The sequence below is a fragment of the Carassius gibelio genome, chromosome A1 (assembly GCF_023724105.1).
Source record: "Carassius gibelio isolate Cgi1373 ecotype wild population from Czech Republic chromosome A1, carGib1.2-hapl.c, whole genome shotgun sequence".
Taxonomy (NCBI): domain Eukaryota; kingdom Metazoa; phylum Chordata; class Actinopteri; order Cypriniformes; family Cyprinidae; genus Carassius; species Carassius gibelio.
Window position 1 is genome coordinate 13,926,835 of NC_068371.1, and position 21,575 is coordinate 13,948,409.

Sequence of the window (21,575 nt, forward strand, 5' to 3'; positions counted from 1 at the left end):
CCGCATCCTAATTAAAGAGTTACGGCATCCTCATTATTACTCTTCTGATGTCCTCCCACAACTTTAAACAAACTTCAGGCTTCTGCAATGCCAGCACAGTGATTCCTCACTCCCACAGCCACAGATAGCATCCATCTCATCTCCCCTGACCACAAAGAGCTGCAGATCAATGGCAGCCAATTAAAGGCATCTTTTTCTTTTTTTTTAAAGTCCGGTGCAGAGCCTTCCATTCAGCAGCATGTGGGCCGTTAGATTGAGCTCATCTTTTATGCAGTCCCACACTGCTCTGCGGATGCCATCCCCATATATTCCACTGAAACTAAATTAACACTTGTGCTGCGTCTGTTTGCGAGAGACACTACATTTGAAAACTGGGATCTGCAAATTAGTGCATACACGGATGGAGTCAATTTAAACTTTAATACAGTCACACAATTTAATTATTTTAGGGTTGAGATTTTATTAATATATATATATATATATATATATATATATATATATATATATATATATATATATATATAATATGTCATATTCTAGGTTCCTCAAGGTAGCTACCCTTTGCTTTGATTACTGCTTTGCACACTCTTGGCATTCTCTTGATGAGCTTCAAGAGGTAGTCACCTGAAATGGTCTTCCAACAGTCTTGAAGGAGTTCCCCGAGAGATGCTTAGCACTTGTTTTATCCCTTTTGCCTTCTGTCTGTGGTCCAGCTCACCCCTAAACCATCTCGATTGGGTTCAGGTCCGGTGACTGTGGAGGCCAGGTCATCTGGCGCAGCACCCCATCACTCTCCTTCTTGGTCAAATAGCCGTTGGTGTCTTCAGTGTGACTCTACAATTTTCATAGTCATGAAGATAAAGAAAACTCTTTGAATGAGAAGGTGTGTCCAAACTTTTGGTCTGTACTGTGTTATATATATATATATATATATATATATATATATATATATATATATATATATATATATATATATATATATCTTGCAATGGAATAAAGACAGGAAACTATGTTGGATACCCAACTGAACATCTCGTCCTTCCTGTGTTTATCTGACACATGCATCAGCCCTCAACTGTGCTAAAGCTAAAGATGAGTTCATCCAGATCTCAATGCAGGCCAAGGGCACTGGAATACATAACAAGCCCATATAAAAACATACATACCTGTGAAATAGTGAAGACCTTGAAAAGAGCATGATCTTTCAGTCCCTTCAGATTCACAAGTCCCTAAGGAAAGTCTCAACCTACTTCAGTACCGCTCTGATTGATTAAACAGTGATCCAAAAATCATATGTAGATAGATATGTTACATTATATTGATACTGTCAGTGAATCACCAGACTCCTCCATCACTCCCTTACAAATTGCACCTTCACCTGAATTTGAATAATTATTTAGTATGGTCATGTTATTATACTGTATGAATGCATTCATATTTACAGTAATTTACAAACATTTCAATATGTAATAATTAAATGCATGTAAGTAATTCAATGCAATTTATGCATTAAAATGAAAAAAATTCCCTTTTTGTAAATAAAGCTTTTATTTATTTTAATAAATAATTGTATAATCCATGCCAAGGGTAAATCCTACATTGATTATACTGAATGTCAAGGTACACTGGCATAAAAATTGCAAATACTGAAAATGTCAGATGTACTGTAATTAGATTTTTGTTATTCACACTCTCATTCAGTCAAATCAGATTTGGGCCGTACTCAGCTGTGCTGTCAGACTAAGACTGACACAATATTTCCATTTAATCTCAAATAAAGACTTCTGCTGAAGCCTCCTGTTTAAAAAAAAAAAAAGACCCCAGTGATCTCAAGTCTCAAAAATGTGCTAGAATATGTCAAAAATACCAAAAGTATGTATTCAAAAGCCAGATCTCAATAGAAAACTAACTGAATATACATTTCTCATCAAATTCTTCCTATAGATCAAATAAAAGGATTTTAGGAAAAACATCTGCGACTAAAAAAGCTACAGTACCCTAGTAGTGACAAGATTCTTTCACAAAAATGGATACAAATTAACTTTTTTTAAATCAATTAATATTTGTAAATGAAATTATGCTCTAAGACTTGGTAATTAAACAGATATATCACCATATTTCCAAAAGCAAAAACAGAGGCCTTATTATTGCTGCAGTATATTCATCTCCACTGTTCCATCTGTGATTCTGCTTGCGTGTGGCACTTTAGCGAATACTAACAGGATCACCAACTGACTCCAATCTTTAACTTTTAATGCAGCAGGAATTTATAACCCATTACAACATGTTTTGGTGTAAAAAAACAAAAACAAAAACAAGATGTCAATAGTAAAATCCCAAAATAAGCAGACATGAAAGTAAAACAGGCAAGTATTTTTAAGGTGTAAACCCCAGAACAATGAAAAATCTGATGTGGTGTTTGCTAAACTCCGATTTAGGGTATGCTAAATTCAAGCTACTTTTGGCTTTGAAATGGTTTAACCATGTCAAAATGAGACATACGAGTGTCATGCTGTCAGTATCTGTTTTCCTGGGTGTTCCCTAGTGAGCTCACTTCTCCTTAGGCAGTTCACCATAGGCACTATAATTCCTCTAGTCTGGTCCTGTCTTCACAGTAATTTCACTCCAATCTATTGTCATTAGTCTCCCTATAAATACCTGTCTTTCCCTGATGTTTGTATGGAGTCCTTACCCTTCGTGTTACTAATGTTCTCGTCTCCTGAGACTTACCCTTGCCTTCTCGTTCCTCCGAGTTCCCGTTCCGTTCCTTCCGGTTCCCTCTTTTGTTTTGTTTGTCTCCTTGGACTGTTTATTTTGGATTACCTTTTTTTGTTAAATAAACTACCTGCAATTGGATCTCTCCCTCTCCTTGTTTTTCTATGGTGCACGATCGTCACAGAGAGTTTGTCAGCAGATACAGGTTAATTAGTCATGCACTAACCAACTAGTTGCTAGTTACCCAAAAAAAAAAAAGAAAAGCTGTGTCTACAAATTAACAAAAAATACAACGTATTTTCCTCAAGTTATACCATTTGTATATAAAATAGCAACATTTTATGGAAAATGTACTTTAAAGAAGTTCTACATTTCTCATATAAAAACACTTCAAATCTGTGAAAATGACAACTTTTCATTTAGATAGACATTATAAAATCACTAATAAAAAAAAAAGTTAAACTTTTTTACATTTTCTTTTCTTGTATTTAAGTCTTAGCTTTTGCAAAATATTTAACATTATCACATTCAAACCTGGTGTTACAGTAATTGTGTGCATTAGTGTGTGTTCGCATTTCTCTATTGTGGATGTGTTACGCTGTAACTCCTTTTTGATAATGCTTATTATTATTATTATTATTATTACTATTATTATTATTATTCTCTTGTGCTTGTCGATTCATTCTGAGAATCAACCCTGATGGCACCAAATGCCTATTAAAGTAGCAGATCAGCATGACATCTGAAAAAGGGTCCAGAAAAAAAGCACCAGACTGAATCCCCTTGTGGCATTTTTGATTAGAGAGCTTGTTGACTTTGCTTGGCAAAAATACTAAAATAAAACAAAAAGTTATAAAGTGTAAAAGTTACAATATAAAAAAAAAATATATATATTTTTAATAAGGCTTGTTCTCCTCTTCAGCATGTTTAAATTTTAGACTGGTTACAAATAACCAGGGAATGAATTTGAACACATTTGCAATTTGTACTTTTGTCAGTAAATTTTGAACAATTAAAAAGCATGTTTTAAAAACATTTTTAAAGACAAATGTTCAGAAGTATTTGTAATGCTGTTAGATAAAAAAACAAAGTTTACAGGGCTGTACAGGATAGTTTTTACAGGTAAAATACATTTTCTTTAAAGTAAATAAAGCTAAACTCAAACTGAAATAAGCCAACACAGTCTCACCCCTATTCGTCACATACTGCCGTTTGGTCATTTCCCCCTCACGTCCATAAGCAACGTTGAGGGTACCCCCTATTCGTCACTTGACAACGTAGAGGAGGGTCGTCCGATATTTGAATGCAAATCCCTCATCTTTGGATTTTGACGAACCTGGCTTATCCATCTAGCGGTTTTTCTGCGCTGGAAAGTATGGTTTCAGGCGATTAATTTTAATGCTGCTAATATTATGTTCATGTATTTTGCAGTAGCATGCTGCGCAAATACTGTTACAATCATTAATTGGTGAAGTGACCATATATTTTATTGGAGCAGAAACCCTGTTCTAAATCGGAATCACGCCTTTTTTCTTTTTTAATATAATTTTGGGCTACATTAAAATGGCATAATTGCAGGACTGCATATTTGCTGTAGGCTTAAACATGCCTTAATTTAAGTGGGATATTTTTAATTGTCGATGGTATATTTGCAATGGCTTATAGTGTATAGTGAGCCTGCTTTGTTGTTTTTTTTTTTTTTTTTTTTTGCGACCAAAAATAAATAAATAAAAATAACACCTCAACAACAAAAAAATACCAATAGCATACTTTTATAGACCTTTCATCTCAATACTAATTATGAAGTTGTGATAAATAGCCTGCTGCGGAAATGTTTATATTACTTAATATGGACATATCCTTTGGCAAAGAGATGGATGCATTCTGGGGCGTGATGTGTTAAAATGTAATTGCTAACATATACCCATGTTTCCTTAGACATTTCTGCTGACCCCTTTAAAATTTTGAGCGAGGATATAAAATATTAAGACTGTACTTTTTCATTATAATTTATATTTTGGCGCAATTTTGTGCAGCGCGTCACTGTGCGCGACCATCACAGAAACCATTGCCCAGCGCGATTCCACAACGGTAAGTCACTTACAACAGTCTAATAAGCAAGAGAAATGAATAGGCATTTAAACGTCCAAAATTAATACAATTACGAATATATATATTCACAGTGTGTGTGTGTATACAATCTATTAATAAACTTATTTTGAACGTATAAATGCTTATTAATGGATTATTGCGATATATAAATATATATATACCGTATATCTCTCTCTGTGTGTGTGTGTGTGTGTGTGTTATTCCTGTTTGTTTATCCATCCATTATAATATGTAGTTTGGTGATCTACTATTTTTTTGATTTGTTCTTCTCTTTTTCTGCAGATTCCTTAATCCCTGTCCTTTAAAAAAAAACAGCACCTCATTACATTAGGCACTTCTAAGAGCCACATTTGTCTTGTTTATTGTCTTATTTGTATTTTTTTATTGTCTTGTTATTTCTCTCTCTCTCTCTCTCTCTCACACACTCTATCTCTCACTCTCTCTCTAACCCTGACTCTCTCCCCTACCATCTGAGTGGTGGTTGTTTTTTAGAGGGACGGAGGAACTGGGTTGCTGTCTCTTCTTCAGTCACTTTAATCAACTGAAAGTGTAAAGGTCGGGATCAAAGAATATAGATTAATTTGTTGGTGTTGTTTTAAGTGCACAATATACCAATTTAATGGATAGAGACTGGCATATAATACCTGATTATTGCACCATATTAAATTTGCAGGAGTCTGCACAATATAGGCCAACCTATAAGATAATATTGCTGTTTGCATGAAGTCTAAGTAAATCAAACTTAAGTTTTGTGAGGAATGCCGGTATTCAAAGATGTTTTATGACTACAGGAAAGCAAACAGCTCGCTTGGCATCTTTATGTTTCATAGTTTTTCTGCACTTAAATAATTTGCCAGCTTGCAAACATCCAGATCTAATATATTACCTTTGATAATGTTAGAAAAGTGATACGTTAAGCAAAGCCTACTGCTGTATGACACATGCTAATAGATTGACTAGCTCTGTCTTGTACTCATGTGTGTTTGGATCCCTGTATGATTTTTAATATTTATATTTTTTATATGGGTGTACATTTCAGAATGACAAAGCCAAAATTCAGGCCTTGCCCAAGCTGCCAGGTCCGTCAGCAGGCTAACCGCAAAACCTGCAGTGCTTGTTTTGCCACACTGCCAAGCAAGCGGTTATTGAAAACTGCAAAAATTAATGATGACTGGGGCCAGAGGGTCATCAAAAACAAAAATGCATCTCGGGTGGTGGCCTCTGCCCAAATAGCTGTAAGTAAAAATGCTCATGCTTCATTTATTGAGTGATAATCAATATTAAGCCTAAAGTACATACAATATTTGGTACCTTGTTTGTTGATGGATAGAAGACATAGCAGCCATGCTGTGTGCTATGTATCAAGCTTCACATGCGTGCCTGGATGTTGGAAGTTGGCACATCTTGTCAGTATGAAATTTTAGAGAGACAGTCACTTTAAAAACCACACCATACATCCCTATTAAATTTATTTTGCAACACAATATTCTAGACTTATACTTATCTTAAAATACTTGTGTAACTGATGGCAGGGACTAGGGATAGGGATGAGCTATGAATCAAGTAGTATACCAAGCAAACTGTAAATAGTAAATGGACTGCCATATATGTAGTAATGTAGCAACAAAATATATTGGAAATGTGTTAATTACTTTGTTTCATTTCAGGTCCAAAAACTTTCTGCCTTGGGCTATATGCCCATATTATTTATCAGCCAGAGGCACAAGGGCACAGGAAAATTGATGGCAGATGTAGTAACGCATCTGCCACCGACGCAAAACAACACACGTTTCTTAACCAGCATGAAGAGGGCATATGACTTCATGATCAAACTGGATGGTAAGATAAGTTTTATGTATAGTTCATTAGTGTTTGTCGTTGATTTCTTTGACAATTTGTACTGAAGTCATATTTTTGCTATCTTCACAACAGATGTGTCCCAGCCCCAGCAAGACCAGCCCCAGCAAGACCAGCCCCAGCAAGACCAGCCCCTAGACCAGCCCCAGCAAGACCAGCCCCAGCAAGACCAGCCCCTAGACCAGCCCCAGCAAGACCAGCCCCTAGACCAGCCCCAGCAAGACCAGCCCCTAGACCAGCTAATCCCACAAGACCACCAACTGATTACACTTGAACTATGTCCAATCGTCTCTCAGGCTCAGCAGCATGTGGAGCTTCTACCACCAAGGAAAAGACAAAGTAAGTAAGCTTGCATTCCACCACATCTGTAAATTTGTCCTATGTTTTTTTGCAATTACTGCACAATATAAAACAAGTTACAAATGGAGAATTTCACCTCTTTTAATTAATTAAGCCACTCCTCCAAGATACTGAATATAAAATTCTCAACCTTTTTCCCTTGCACCTTAAGCCCCACCATCCAGCCCAGGCCAAGACAGACAAGCCCCACCATCCATCCAACCTCAACTAAAGAAAAGACAAAGTAATCTTGCCTTGCACCCCATCTGTAAATTGGCCCCATGGTTTTGTAATCATTGTATTAAAGCTGCAGAAGGTAACTTTTGTAAAAATATATTTTTTACATATTTGTTAAACCTGTCATTATGTCCTGACAGTAGAATATGAGACAGATAATTTGTGAAAAAATCAAGCTCCTCTGGCTCCTCCCAGTGCTCCTATCGCCATTTGCAAAAAGTCATCCGCTCCCGGTAAAAAACAACCAATCAGAGCTGCGGTCCGTAACTTTGTTTGTGTTCAAAATGTAGAAAAATGTATATAATAAGCGAGTACATCATGAATCCGTTTTCCAAACCGTGTTTTTAGCTTGTCCTGAATCACTAGGGTACACCTATAATAAGTGTTTATATTCGGACTATTTTAGATTGCTTCGGGGGTACCGCGGCAGAGTAACCCAGTACCTTTGTGATTCTTCATAGACATAAACAGAGAGAAGTAGCTCCGGCTACGATGTTCTTCCGCAACACGCAAGCAGTTCTGTTTATTAAGCGTCAAAAGTTACCTACCGCAGCTTTAATATAAAATAAGTTAACCAATGTGAATTTCACCCCCTTCTATTAATTAAGCCACTTCTCCAAGATACTGAATATATAATTCTTAATCTTTTCCCCTTGCACCTTAAGCCACAGGTACAGGAGCCACACAAGCCCCACCCTCGACCCTGGCCAAAAAGAAGAAAACAAAAAGCAAGTAGACATTATTTGCACCCCATTGTGTATATTTGTTTCTATTCTTTGTACCCCATGTGTATATCATTGGGTGTAAAGTTGTTTCTGCATGTAGCCCCCTTTTAATTGGACCAAACTCAGGGTGTATTCACACTTGGTCTCTTTCAGCCCTCAAAGTGAACTAAGAACAGTGATTCATATATGAACACCTCAATCAAACTCAGACCCATTTGAAGTGAACCAAAGTTTTTTTTTTGCCTTTGTCATTTAAGGTTGCAAATGCAGTCGACAGACAATTTATCCATATGATAAAATATTGGAAAGACGGATGAATGGGGTAAGATGTAGAACCATATTTTTCATTAGGCTGTCTGATTATCTCATATTGTCTCATCTTTCAATCCAAATGTGACAAAACAGAAACTGAGCAGTAGGTATCAAACTTTTTCAACTATCAACCCTCTCACAAGAAAAAAAGTATACTTCAAGTTAATTTTATGAAGTATACATTTAACTGTACTTTAACTTTAATAACATTTTATTAGCTTCATGCTTTCTTTTTTGTCCACACTTGAATGTCTGTAAGTTTCATAAAGGCAACATTTTAAACAAAGAATTTGAGAAAATCAAATTTGTGTTAAAGACTGCGACTTGATTAGATTCAGAACGATGATCAAGCAGTTTTAAGCAGTTTTGAATTACAAGCTGTTTAATATTTGATGATCATGTTATTTTACATTTGTGTGAGTAATTTACTATCACTTGGTTCAGCTTTTTCTTCTCGTTTGTTTAGTTTCTGTACTAAATTATGTGCCATAGCGGATCCTATCGTATGACAGTGAAAACATTGATAGCTGGAAAATTCAGTCAATGGTGGGGAAAGAGTAAAGTACAATTAAAGTAAATTCTGATGTACTGATGCCAGTGGACTAGCCTAGACAAAATTTCAGATATGCTGAATAAGAAACATATCTGTTTTATATCAATATTCTAAATGATATTTTCACAAGTTTCATAAGACTGTATATGAAAACTATGTAAAGAAAAAAAGTTTATTTAATAGGCTACTCGATAAAAGCCGTTAACAAAACTAAAAGCCAATTATACTTTGAATACTTAATTATACGTTTAAGTATATCTCGATCAAAAGATAGAGTACAAGTAAAGGCCAAATATAATTGGACTTTTCTCTCAGTATAAGTCAAGTACACTTAAGTGTAATAATTGTATTTCTACAAAGTACATAAAGTATATTTTTGAGAATTATAAAATTTAAGCATAAAGTATACTTTTTTTATTGTTTGTTTAAAATAAGTATACTAATAGAAAACTTGAATTAACTTATTTTTTGTAAGGGACATACTGTAAATCCTAAACAAAAACAACAATGCAAATAGAATGCAACAGCATATTCTTATTTTTTATTGAGCTTACAAAAAATACATAAGTACTCTTGTCAACTTAATGATGTTCCAAGTAAGAACAGCAGTATAGAGAGCTAAGTAAAAACATCATTATTTGAATGGTAAAACCATTACAGTAACTTCACTAAATTGATTGTGTGTGTGTGTGGGTGTGGGTGTGGGTGTGTGTGTGTGTGTGGGTGTGTGTGTGTGTGTGTGTGTGTGTGTGCATGTTTCTGCAGGGGAAGGCAGCAGAGGTGAAAGTGCGTTGGCTACCTTGCTCTTCCTGGTAAGTGATGGCTGATGTAATTTAGTCAATAGCTACACAGTCTTAGTGTTTTAAAACCTGGTAACTTTCAGCCTTCAAAGTGAATTTTGAAGTAAAAGTGGGACCGCTAATTGTTTTGGGCACAAAGAACTATCTAAGTGAACTGAACTAAACACATGAGAACATGTGCACACCAGCCTTCAAGTAGTCATCTGGCTCAAGTTTGGTCATATGACATCTGAAGCAAATACATTCTAACCTGTTTGCCCCATACATTTGCTAACTCTGTTTGGGCTATTTTATAAAGTGTTTGCTGTACAGTTAGATAAACAGCATACAGTTCTTTTTACAAAGTGAAACCTCCCATTATGAACCAAATGTAGTCCAATTTAAAAGGCCTGTGAACAACTCTTTCTTTGTGTTCACATTATGAGTTCACTTAGAGATGATGCAGATCACTTTCTAGTCCACTTCAGCTCTGAGGGGGTCTTAAGCACAATTCATAGTTAAATGTAGATGTGACGCAGATGCCTTTGTTGTGCCATTGCGTCTTTGCTGACCCCCTCTGCGGCCGACATAGAGGCCTTTAATCACATTTCTGTTCCCACACCGTTGTGGTGAGTATTTGTATAGCAACACGGTTAAGCCGATTTTAAAACGGCTTAACCATTTAAAAATGGTTGACTGTAGGGATGACTGTGTCCAAGCGACTGAGTCCAGTTTTCACTTGAACAAAATGACTGATGCTTGACAAACACCATATAAAATAAACCAAAATAAATTATCCCACAGAAAAAGGGTAAACCTTTATTTTAGATGACATATCTTCAAACTTGAGCCAGAAGACTAGTTGTGAGCTGTACTGTATATGCTGTGTGTAAGATGACTTTTGGACTCTTTACAGTGGCAGAGTCTGGGAGGACACCTGGGAGCCGGCCAGCAAATTCGCCTGATGACTAATACTGTTTTACTATTTGTTTTGTATATATTTCTCAATAATTAAATTCACTATTGTTACATTTTATGATTTGTCTGTCAATCATTGACTGCACTGAATAATTAATGTGTCATGACTTTGTGCTGTATTTGATGGGAAAAGTGAGACGAAAGTTGCATGTAGTGACAGTCAAGTCACCTTTATTTACAGCTTATAGCACTTTTTACAATACAGATTGTATCAAAGCAGCTTCACAGTGATAACAGGAAAATAATACAACAAAGTTTCTTTTTAGAAGAAAATTACATCCTCGTCCACCTTAAGGCAGATTAGCAAGCCAATCTTAGCAACTAAAAAAATCTAAAGCCAAGGCAACCAGAACAAGTACCAAATTGGCATTATACTAACTTATGATGAAAATTTTAGTTAGTATTGATGGTAATTTTGGAGCAAAGTAAATGGGCTCCTATTCCTGGTGACAGGATGTATTACTGAATCCTTTTTTACCTCTGATCGCTAGCATACAACACTGTTTGTTTTTGTTCTCATGGTTGTCTGTTCAGATCAATTATGAGAGTTCTTAAGACATTTTAAACATTCCCAATGAAGAGAAGAGGCACATTTATCAATTTTCATCAATGGTACCTAGGTCAGCAATGATTTTTCAGGCTCAGGCCATTTTTTCATATCCTTTGCCTCATACAAAGACAGATTGGTGTCAAATTTCACAAATAATCTCATCCTTCCTCTGTGTCAACAATCAACATACAGTATGTGCATGACATAAAGTGATCAGACTTAAGAGATCAGAAAGACCGGAGACATGAGCCTGGGAAACTGTTAAAGCCAGAAACAATTCTAGCTTGGCCATGAATATAATTTTAAAGTCTAATGTTTTCTTGTCATAAATTCAGGGAGAGAGGTAGGTTTCCTATGTTACCCTGACAATAGGGAGCATTCCAGGACACTAAGGACCTCAATCTGTTCACACTGAATGACTTGACTGTGGGCCGGTTTACTAAGGCCCATGACAGTGGTAGGAAATCTAAGGCCTGGTTGTGCAATGTGGGCCTCATGTCTTCATGATCAAAGGCTTCTGATCTTAATTATCAGGAAAATGTTGCATTATACATAAAATACACTCAGTCCCCACTTATTCTAACCATAACTCGGTTTTGTTTTTATTCTCCATGCCAAGTATGCATAGGTGTAAAATACTTGAGTAATTTTACTTGATTACTGTACTTACAGGTAAGTATTATTTTTGGGGATTTGTACTTCACTCAAGTACAGTTTAAACTGACTACTTGAACTTGATTATATTTCTGAAGAAACAACTACTTTTTACTCCTTACAATTTTATTTCATCTTGAAAAGTACATTATATTTTTACATTATCTTATGCACATTAAATATGGTAAACAGAAGCTCAAACGTGTGCCTGACGTGAGAACTTATGATCATTGTTTTCATGCATCAAACACACATATTTCTACTTCAATTATGACTTTCATCAGGTAAATGTCTGGCTTCAAAAGATATAGCAAAGTTGCATTTTCCCGCCCAAAAAGGTTTATTGATAATTTGTTCTGTTTTTATATAGCCAATAGCTATGTTATATTATTAGCTGAATGCACAAAACTGAGTGCAAATAAAATCTGTGATGATAATTTTTTGGTGGAATTTTTTTTATTAAATGTTACAAATCTCCAAAAAAGTGTTTAGATAAACATTATATGCTAAATTAATTGTTCATGTTTAGTGATGTTTTTATCAGGTGGTGGATAAGTTGTATTTACAATGTCATTAAGTGAATCATTAAGTAGGAATTAGGACTGTCAGTGAATAGTTTTTTTAATCTTAATAATTACATGCTTTTCTCATTAATCTAATTGGTCACAAATAATTCTTTATCAAAATGTGTTAAATCTCTAAATGCCCCAAACAAACATTTAAAAGATGAATTGTCCTTTTAGCAGTGACATTGTTGAATAGACAAAACATATAAAGTGGCCTTTAAAAACTTTAACGTTGTATGTTTTAATTCTAGGACTCTCCTCATTAATTCAACGCATTCTTGTATTCTGTCTGGAATATATTTCTAGCCTCTCCATCACATCTTGCTCTTTAAAGGGATAGTTTACCCAAAAATTAATATTCTCTCACTTTTTACTTAACCTCTGTCATTCCAGATGTTCATGACTTTCTTTCTTCACATGAACACAAGCAAGATTTTTTGTCCATATAATGCAAGGGGACAGGACCACTTCAGAAACCACACGAAGGGAACATGACGGTAAAGATTTAAATATTGTTATTTGTATTTTTCTTACATATGCCTATAGTTTCACTTCAGAAGACAGTGATTCATTAATGGGGTTGCATGGTCTGTCATATTTTCTTTGTGTATAGTTTTTCAAGTGTCATTTTTGGATTTCCCATACACTTGCATTATATAAAGAGAAATGATTTTTACACAATTTAAACACTTAGTTTGTGTTCATCTGATAAATAAAAGTCATATAGGATGGCATGAGGGTTGAAATGATGGAGTTTCCTTTTAATCCCTTTCCGTTTTATTTGTATTTTTCAGTGTTCCGCTGTTTCATTTTAATTGTTGTTGTTGAACTAAATATACATGTTTGACCTGTGCCATTGCATTTTTCGTTCTCTTTTAATTGAGTAAACTTGTACTTTCACTTGAGTAAAATTTTTGCTACCTTTTTACAACTCTGCAAGTATGAGCTCTAATTTAAACCAAATAGCAATAGCTTCATGATATAATGCGTTGTGTGTAGGTTGAAAGATGAGCAATAGACTGTGGCTTTGATGTGTTTCAATCTGGCTACATCTTACTTTGTTTGTGTTTAATATGTTGGGTGTATGATAAAATAATATTTTAAGTCTTATGTGTGAAGCATTTGAACTCAAGGCATCCCTCTGGGGACCATAAAAGAGGATATTGCCTGCAAAGTGGACTTCATGATATGTAAAAATTAAAACATTGCCATAGGACTATAGCAAGCACATCACTGGAAAGGTCTCAGCCTCAACAGTAACATATGTGAGTCTGAAGAGAATATATTACTCCTGATTTGAATTACTGACCTCTGCTCTGAACCTTGAACCCAGTACATGTTTGAAGGCTACACACACAGTACCAGCTTTTATAGAAAGCTTTGGACCTTAGCTGTCATGCAGATATGGTGTCCAATGTTTAACCGTAAACACTGTCAAATATGGTAATAAGCTATTTTGACCTAACGATTACATTTTTTAAATCTGATGACACCAGTGTGTTCCCCATCCTACCCCCCCCCCCCCCCCCCAAAAAAAACAGGGTATATCCAAAATTCTACATTGCCAACTTCTGCTTATGAGGAAAATATCACTATATTTTAAAAATACAGCTTCCACTAGAAACGCACCACAGAACACAAGTTACAAGGCTAGTGTTATTTGTAGTTCTTCCGGGCTGGGATGGGTGGACTGCTGTGAATGGGCTTCAACTACACTCAAAAAGTTCAAAACTGAGCAAAGTGTTGTTGCTGGTGACAAAACCGTTGACTAAATATGTACATTGAAGCTATACTGGCGTTGAAGACCCCCTGGCCTGCATTGCAGGATATGGGACTCACATGTGACCCACTCTGCCCACATTGTAGTGTTCTGTCTTACAGCATACTGTAATGTTTTACCAATAATAAGACTGAAATTATATTATTAAAATAATGTATTGAATACCTTGAAAACATCTACATAAATATTGATAGATTTAGCCATATTATCTTTTTGAATAAATGTTATCTGTGTATCCATGTGAGATAGGCAACTCTGGTCCTGGAGGGCCACTATCCTGCAGAGTTTAGCTTCAGCCCTCAGAAAAACTCACCTGCCTGTATCTATCTAGTAATCCCGAAAACACTGATTGCCTTGTTCAGGTGTGTTTAATTAGGGTTGGAGCTAAACTCTGCAGGATAGTGGCCCTCCAGGACCGGAGTTGCCTATCCCTGATGTAAGATGTATCTAGGAATTGGAAAAATTGTCATGATGAAAGCTTATTAAAGCATGAAAGCATTTATTAGCTTATACAATCACAAAAACAACATACATAGCTCAGACACATAACAAAAATCACAAATGTAAAAAGTGAAGAGCATGTCAAGTGAATACAAAGACCTGGTAGGGACTGACCCTGTGATAAATGATGGGCAGCTGTGGAGTGATTTGCAGTGGTGGTAGTGCAAAAGTAAACAGTGCAGGGATTTCATCAGTGCAAAACTTTGCTATTTCATATGACTATGGAAAAAATAGTCTGAGCATAATAGTACTGATTAACAAAAAGAACACAAAGAAGTTAAAATAGATAGAACAACAGAAACTTATAAATATATATATATATATATATATATATATATATATATATATATATATTTAAAAGAAAAGTCAAATGGATAGTGGATACTAGACAATAGACAAAGTGATGTAATGGTTGGCGCAGGGTGAGACTCATGCCCCTAATCTTCTCTATGAAATTGAGTTGCTGGTTTGCCCTGGGGACAAAGGACCTCCTCAATGTTGAGCATGACAGAAGACTGCTACTTAACTCCAGCTCCATGCCAAACACAGAACCAGCTTTCCTTACCAACCTGTCCCAGCAGCCCTCCCCAGCACACAACAGCAGAAAAAAGGACTCTGGCCATGTTTAATCTTGCTCAGAGTCACTACTGGTATCGTATTCCTCAGAATGACTATCAAAGTTAATTTCTGTTTCAGTCAGAACTTGAACATAAAATGTCTTTGCATGCTTTGCCAGGCTGTTGCTTGCTTGCTTGTTCTTCAATGTCAAGCTCTTTAGACCTCGGATACCATCTTGAAGCAGGCCCCACGTTTCACCTTACATGTTAAAACACATTGAGCCTTTATTAATTAGAAACATTCAGAAATATTGTAATGTATGCCAATAATAACAAATACATACCTGATGTCACATTAGCAAGCTGGGATGACATCTGCTTCAGGGTGTCTGCACGGGAGCAAAGAGACTTCCAATGCTTGTTCATCTCTGCAATAAGAATCCTCTTCTCCTCCTCAAGTCTCCTTACTGCCATCACAATGTCGAACGCCTTCCTCTTTGTCCTTAGATCTACAGAGTCTGGAATACATGGATGAAACATAAGTTGGTTTTATATTTAAGATTAGTGTTTAAAGATTTTCAGGGGTTAAAATCGAGGCATGACAGATTTTGTCCCACTATGTGACTATTTCACACAGTCAACAGAATTGTGTACATACCACCGTGGGTAAGCTGCCATGGCCAAACAATCTCGTCACATAGAATGGTGTCCAATGTCAGTTTTTCTGCATTAGGAACCAAGGTGTTATATTTTTCCACTACAGAATTTAAGATTTTTTTTTCCTCCCTGATCTTTCGACGGATTCGGGCACGTCCTTTGCATCCGTCACTATCCTTGTAAAGACGCTGGGACTTCCTCTTAACACTTGCCACCAGCTCCTCAATTCGGCTGGCAACAGCGGCAACATCAGCATCATTTGGGGATGTTGTTGCTGAGAGGAAGAAATTGAGAAATAAGAAATATGCTTCTTGATTCCATGAAAAAATGTTATTTGTTGTGTATGAGCAAAATCCAAAACCCTTTTATATTTTTCTGTAACTGAGAGGCTACAATTGTAGCTAAGGTTGAGTATAGTTAGGCTAGTTAGGTTCTTTATTGTCTGCAATTGTTGGAATTGCAGCCAAGATAAGTCAGAAGTGATACATCAAGCACCATATCAAACAGTATAAAACAGTATCTCCTACCTTCTGCCCACTCATTGATATCAATGATCCACCTCTCCAGTTGATTGTCAGAGATGTCCATTTCTGTTTTCATGGCCTCCAGGTTATGCAACTGGCATTGCAGGGCTATTGTGGCCTTCAAATATAAATGACATTGAGGGAAACGCCTACCATTTTGACTATTGTTGATAAGGATTGTGAAGTACCTTCACTATTACATAACTAATAAAATATACAGTATATTCTTATATACATGGACTATCAATATATGTGATATGAACATGTAATATTGTATATCAAGACACTAAAAAATACAACTGACACGACACATACAACCATCCGTACATTTAATATATATTGAAGAATATCTGGGCAAGTGTTGTCTATATTTTTGCATAAGGGAAAACTGGTGTCTTTACCTTCCGATATCGGCGGGCAAGGGTAGAAGCCAAGTTGTCAAACTTTTGTTGGTTCCAGCGCATGGCCATGATTGTCAGCATGTCAATGCGTCCTGCAAAAATAAAAAAATATGAGATTTTCACCCTTCTTTCCAGTAGCAGTAGGAGAAGAAAATGTGCAGACTTGAATCACAAACTTTTGAGACATAATAACTTACAGTACAGTACTATGGTACTAATCTGCTGTCTTGTGCCATTTGATTACTGTCCCATGAAAGGGTGAGGTAATTGCACAGGACAGGGAAGACAAAGCATGAAACAGTGATGCAGGACAGTATTTAAATGGCATAGAGCACTATGGCAGGACAGTAGGTGAATGGTACTCTGATGTGTTTTTATTTTCGAACTGCCCTACCTTATTATCCTTACATCAAATAAAATAGGATGATGGTCTTGTAATCGATCCATCCATTTGTGTTTAATATATTCAGATATTTATATTTTCAGAGTCAGCATATATGCATAAGCTCAAAGTGGCTCACCAGTGTAATCAGGATCAAAATTTACTGGTTTCCTTACCCGCTTTTGACATGTGCTTTGTCGTAACAGCAATCCTCGAGAGGAAGGCGTTGCACTGCTCCACCTCTTCGCCAAGAGTCGAACCAGCCCCCTCCTGATATGCTCCACTCCATTTTACCTTTAAAAAAAAACAAAAAAAAACTAAACCTAAGTGGCAACAATCTTATGCAGGATTTCAGGGAAAGAAAATGTAATGGACAATAATTTTTTCTTACCTCACATTTGAAATCATGAGCTTTGGCATGAAAAACAGAAAGAAATGGCCTCATGTTGAGGAGATCCTGAAGCTCAGGGCATTTCTCTGTCACTCTCTGGAGGTAAGGCCAGTACTTGCATGCCACATCCATTGCAAAAAATGTAACTGGCTTACAGGCCATTTGCTTTTGGAGGTACAGGGGGTAGGCAAAGATTTCGCCCCTGAACATATTGAGGGCACGAAGGAGAACCCCATGACGACATACAGCAAGTTCCAGGCCCTCCTCATCTGTTTTTCCTGAGGACTTCTGAGACGTTTCACGAGCCGCTGACCATTGCCCTCCACAGACACCTCTTCCAGAGACCTAAAACATGGAACATGGTTAACAGTCCAAACTTGTTCAAACAAAGTGCTCTGTAGGACTTGGTGTTTTATGGGTAAATATAGTGAAGTTGTGCAAGTGTACATGACTGGTTGAGGTATGGACATAGTCCACGAATCTTGCGACGTCATCATCATTCGCGATGAACACGCCATCAAAGATGGCTTTTTCCTCCGATCTAAATAAAAGAGATACATGTTAAGTTTAAATATTCATATGATTTTCAATTCACAGCAGTTAGTTTCAAAGTAATGGACCATCCATGCACACACAGTACCTAGCTGCACTCTTGAATCTGTAGTGCTTACGGTTTCCATCAACGGATACTGCAAGCATGTCTGGACTGCATGCTGGGCAGTTAAAGTGGTCCTCCTGGCATAATTTGTCCACTTCGAATCGGACAGCTTCCCACTCCAAGAAGCTTTTCCGGAAGCTGTCTGCTGTGATGTTTCCATTCTGTTTCAAAGAAGAGTTCAGTAAAAGAGAACAAAGGAGAACAGTAAAACGGATCAAATACATTTTGGAATGTTTGTACTACATATCAAAGGAAATAAACAATGTGTAGACTTCACTCATACACTATACACTGATGTATTTGGGGGACCTGGCCATTAAAAATACAGGATATTGTTTGACATTCAGTCTAAATCTATACACAAAGAGAGCAACAACAGCTTCCATATTGTTCCATATAGCCTGTGCTATGTTTGGGCCATTAATCCAAGGGAACACTTCTGGGATCAGGAAATAAAATTGAGGAGATGTCAAAGTCTGTAGCCAATGGAGTTGAAGTTGAGATCTTCAGAATGACCTGGGTTTTTTTTTTTCAGAAATGTCTCAGTGCAAACTGCTGATAAGAGAACATGAGTTTATGGTTGTTTATAAAGGGTCTAAATTTAACAATTTGTTTCCTAAACAGTGTAAATGTTCATGTGTACTATCATCACCATAATGCCCTCATAGTATAATTTATGGATTTACGCAATTATTACCACAAATACTTACACGGCCAAAGTGAACAGTGCGTTGATCCAGCATTCTAAGAAATGCTTGGCTAGATATCCCTGGTGCTGCCATCTTCAGCTCTTCAAAAGAAAAAAGGACATCTGTTGCATACACAGTTGAATAGTGAGAAGTGGCCGGCCAGTAGTCATTACGGATCAGGTCATCCACTCCAGGACTCCAAGTGGCTTCACATGCTTTGCATCTAATCTGAGGCAATCTGAGATCATATCGCCCTGGAAAAAGGAAATATATACACAACGTTAAGTCTGACAGACCAAAGTGTGTCATTCTGACAACTGATATGGGAACCTGTGACTAAGGTGAATCAGGAGGACACTTCTACAAACATTTTGTAAGGCACTCTATTGGAAGTCATACTTTTGTCAGGCAAATTAACTATCCCCATTCAAACAAAGGTTAATTGTTTTCCATCACATACTTGGGCCCATCCAATCTAAATGAACACACAACCTATTGAAACCTCTAGATTTGCAGCCATGATAAAGAAAATTTCTTGCACAATGTAACATGTATGAATTTAACATATTCATGATCCGTATATGTGCATAATTGTGATGAGGGAGTATACAAGGTGTGATCAGCAAATAGCTGTGGGTGAAATTCTGCAGACACTTCTACAGAAGTGACCCCCACCCAAACCTAGTAAGTTCTTCTTACCATTCATTGTAACCACAACTATGGACTGTCCTGCGATGACACTGGACGATACTCGTTGACAACCGCATATTGTCTCTGGCATCTCCAAAGGTACAAGACGCTCTTGAAAAAAAAAAAAAACACATGGATAAGCATTAAAGAATAACATTTATTTACTGGCAACTATTTTAAACAAGATGTACTTGACGGCTTCTTCGACCTATCAGTTTTTCAGTCAAGTGAATGTGACTTTTAAGAACTACAACTTACCACACTGGGTTAGAACCCTCTCCACAACACAAGTTGTGGGAGGCAATGGATTAAAGAATGCATGGGTCATCGAATCCCTGTTGTGGAACACGTGACCTCGGTGGACCCTGACATCACACTGGCCACAGAGGAATGGGTGTGGTCGGCAGTCACAACAACGGATAACGGCTGGACCATTTCCACAATGTTGGCAGATCCGTTTTGCCACATGTTGTCGAGCCACCATGGTGTTGACCAGTCGGGGTCTCTCTTTCTCCCACCACCCTGATATGAGGCTCTTTCGGGTCAACCAGTCTGTTGAGGCTTGAAGTGCCGTTTCATCCTCATGTATGTCCTCAAACAATGAGCTTTTAAGCTCTTGAAGGAAGGACTCTGTTAAAACAAGGCAAAATATTTAAAAACAGTAGTTTATTATAATAAAAGAGAATAGCATTGAACAATGGCCAATTTATAATAAATGAACATACTGTTTGAACCAGTGAAGTCAAAATAAATAACACACCTGCAGTAATGGAAAGAAAGTCACTGGTCATTTCCGCACTGGTTTCCGGAGCCCTGATATGAGAGACACCAGTCTTTCGACTCTGGCTGTGACTGGGACCTGATGTAGCAACATTTTTTTTTACTTTTTACACTCAATGACACAAACTTTACCTGATGCTAGACACAGGTACGTAATAATAACCTCAGATATGTTCTAATTCAGACCCATGACTTGATCATGTTGTATACCATTCCAAGATGCAAAACTAGATCTGCAGTCTACATATTAATTAACATTAATGTAATAAAAAAATTGTACCAGCTTGTTTCCGGGATGATCTGGGCCTGCTGTAAATAATGTTTCCATCACTGTCCCTCTTAATCCACCTAACATCTTGCTTGCTGTTTGATGGCTGGCTGGTGGATGGATTACGGGTGGAAGGCTGACTGGTGGATGGTTCTGCTTCCTGGTGCATGCTAATGAGCTGTTGGAGGTGAGCTTGATGTTCAGCCTGATCGACAAGGTCACTCATCTCATTTAGGAGACAGTCCATCTCAGGATCAGACATGGCACAAAAGATAAACACACTATAAACACACAGACAAAAAAAAAGACAAAACAAACAAACAAAAACCACACTCAGAGGAATGGGGGGGGAGACAGTAAGACAGCAAGAGAGAGAAAACAATACAACAGTAAAGAGAGTAACAAGATACAAGACAAATGTGGCTCTTAAAAGTGCCTTTTTAATGTAATGAGGTGCTGTTTTTTTTTTTAAAGGTGAGGGATTAAGGAACCTGCAGAGAAAGAGAAGAACAAATAAAAAAATAATAGATCACCAAACTACATATTATAATATGAATAACTAACGTTACTAGGCTAAGATGTAAAGTAAATGCTGCTCTGGTTGATAAGTTACATGCAATCACAATATCATAAAAAAAATGAATGATTTTAAAAAGAAGTCATTGTGTGACTACATATTATACATACTACATATTATAATATATATATATATATATATATATATATATATATATATATATATATATCGTATATATATATATATATATATATATATCCCCCAATAATCCATTAATAAGCATTTACACGTTCAAAATAAGTTTATTAATAGAATTTATATACATATATATATACACACACACACACACACACACCATGTTTTTAATATATATAAACTCGTAATTGTATTAATTTTGGACGTT

General features: G+C 36.6%; 2 protein-coding genes and 1 long non-coding RNA gene across 4 annotated transcripts; 1 reads left to right on the top strand and 2 right to left on the bottom strand.

The window, feature by feature from the left end:
• The first annotated feature begins 3,889 nt into the window (after positions 1-3,889).
• On the top strand, positions 3,890-6,789 carry LOC128008240 (uncharacterized). Of its 2 annotated transcripts, XR_008180079.1 has the most exons (5): positions 3,890-4,806; positions 5,110-5,382; positions 5,867-6,062; positions 6,495-6,666; positions 6,760-6,789. It is a non-coding gene; the product is annotated as an uncharacterized LOC128008240 (long non-coding RNA). The 2 variants fall into 2 exon arrangements; XR_008180028.1 differs by lacking the exon at positions 3,890-4,806 and having other exon boundaries at positions 4,909-5,382.
• A 7,842-nt stretch (positions 6,790-14,631) lies between these two features.
• Positions 14,632-18,931, bottom strand: LOC127997131 (uncharacterized). Its single transcript, XM_052592004.1, has 9 exons — positions 18,211-18,931; positions 18,018-18,111; positions 17,571-17,915; positions 17,356-17,473; positions 16,798-16,889; positions 16,400-16,514; positions 15,874-16,143; positions 15,560-15,733; positions 14,632-15,474 (listed from the first exon to the last, which is right to left on the bottom strand). Exons 1-9 carry the CDS (start codon positions 18,450-18,452, stop codon positions 15,284-15,286), a joined length of 1,641 nt encoding a protein of 546 aa, XP_052447964.1. The 5' UTR covers positions 18,453-18,931; the 3' UTR covers positions 14,632-15,283.
• LOC128016445 (uncharacterized) lies at positions 18,760-21,273 on the bottom strand. Its single transcript, XM_052600955.1, has 6 exons — positions 20,668-21,273; positions 20,368-20,466; positions 19,866-20,237; positions 19,617-19,718; positions 18,939-19,171; positions 18,760-18,780 (listed from the first exon to the last, which is right to left on the bottom strand). The coding sequence occupies exons 1-6, from the start codon at positions 20,915-20,917 to the stop codon at positions 18,760-18,762; spliced, it is 1,077 nt and encodes a 358-aa protein (XP_052456915.1). The 5' UTR covers positions 20,918-21,273.
• Between the last annotated feature and the right edge of the window lie 302 nt (positions 21,274-21,575).

Excerpts from the sequence above, each read along its gene's own strand:
- LOC127997131 (XM_052592004.1), bottom strand. The coding sequence starts at position 18,452 with ATGTATTTGATCCGTTTTACTGTTCTCCTTTGTTCTCTTTTACTGAAC. Across the intron at positions 17,916-18,017 it reads TCCATACCTCAACCAGTCAT|GTCTCTGGAAGAGGTGTCTG; the intron begins GTACACTTGCAC and ends TCCATGTTTTAG. Across the intron at positions 16,144-16,399 it reads TATCAATGAGTGGGCAGAAG|CAACATCCCCAAATGATGCT; the intron begins GTAGGAGATACT and ends TCCTCTCAGCAA.
- LOC128016445 (XM_052600955.1), bottom strand. The coding sequence starts at position 20,917 with ATGTCTGATCCTGAGATGGACTGTCTCCTAAATGAGATGAGTGACCTT. Across the intron at positions 20,467-20,667 it reads ATCATCCCGGAAACAAGCTG|GTCCCAGTCACAGCCAGAGT; the intron begins GTACAATTTTTT and ends TTGCTACATCAG. Across the intron at positions 19,719-19,865 it reads GAGGGTTCTAACCCAGTGTG|AGCGTCTTGTACCTTTGGAG; the intron begins GTAAGTTGTAGT and ends TTTTTTTTCAAG.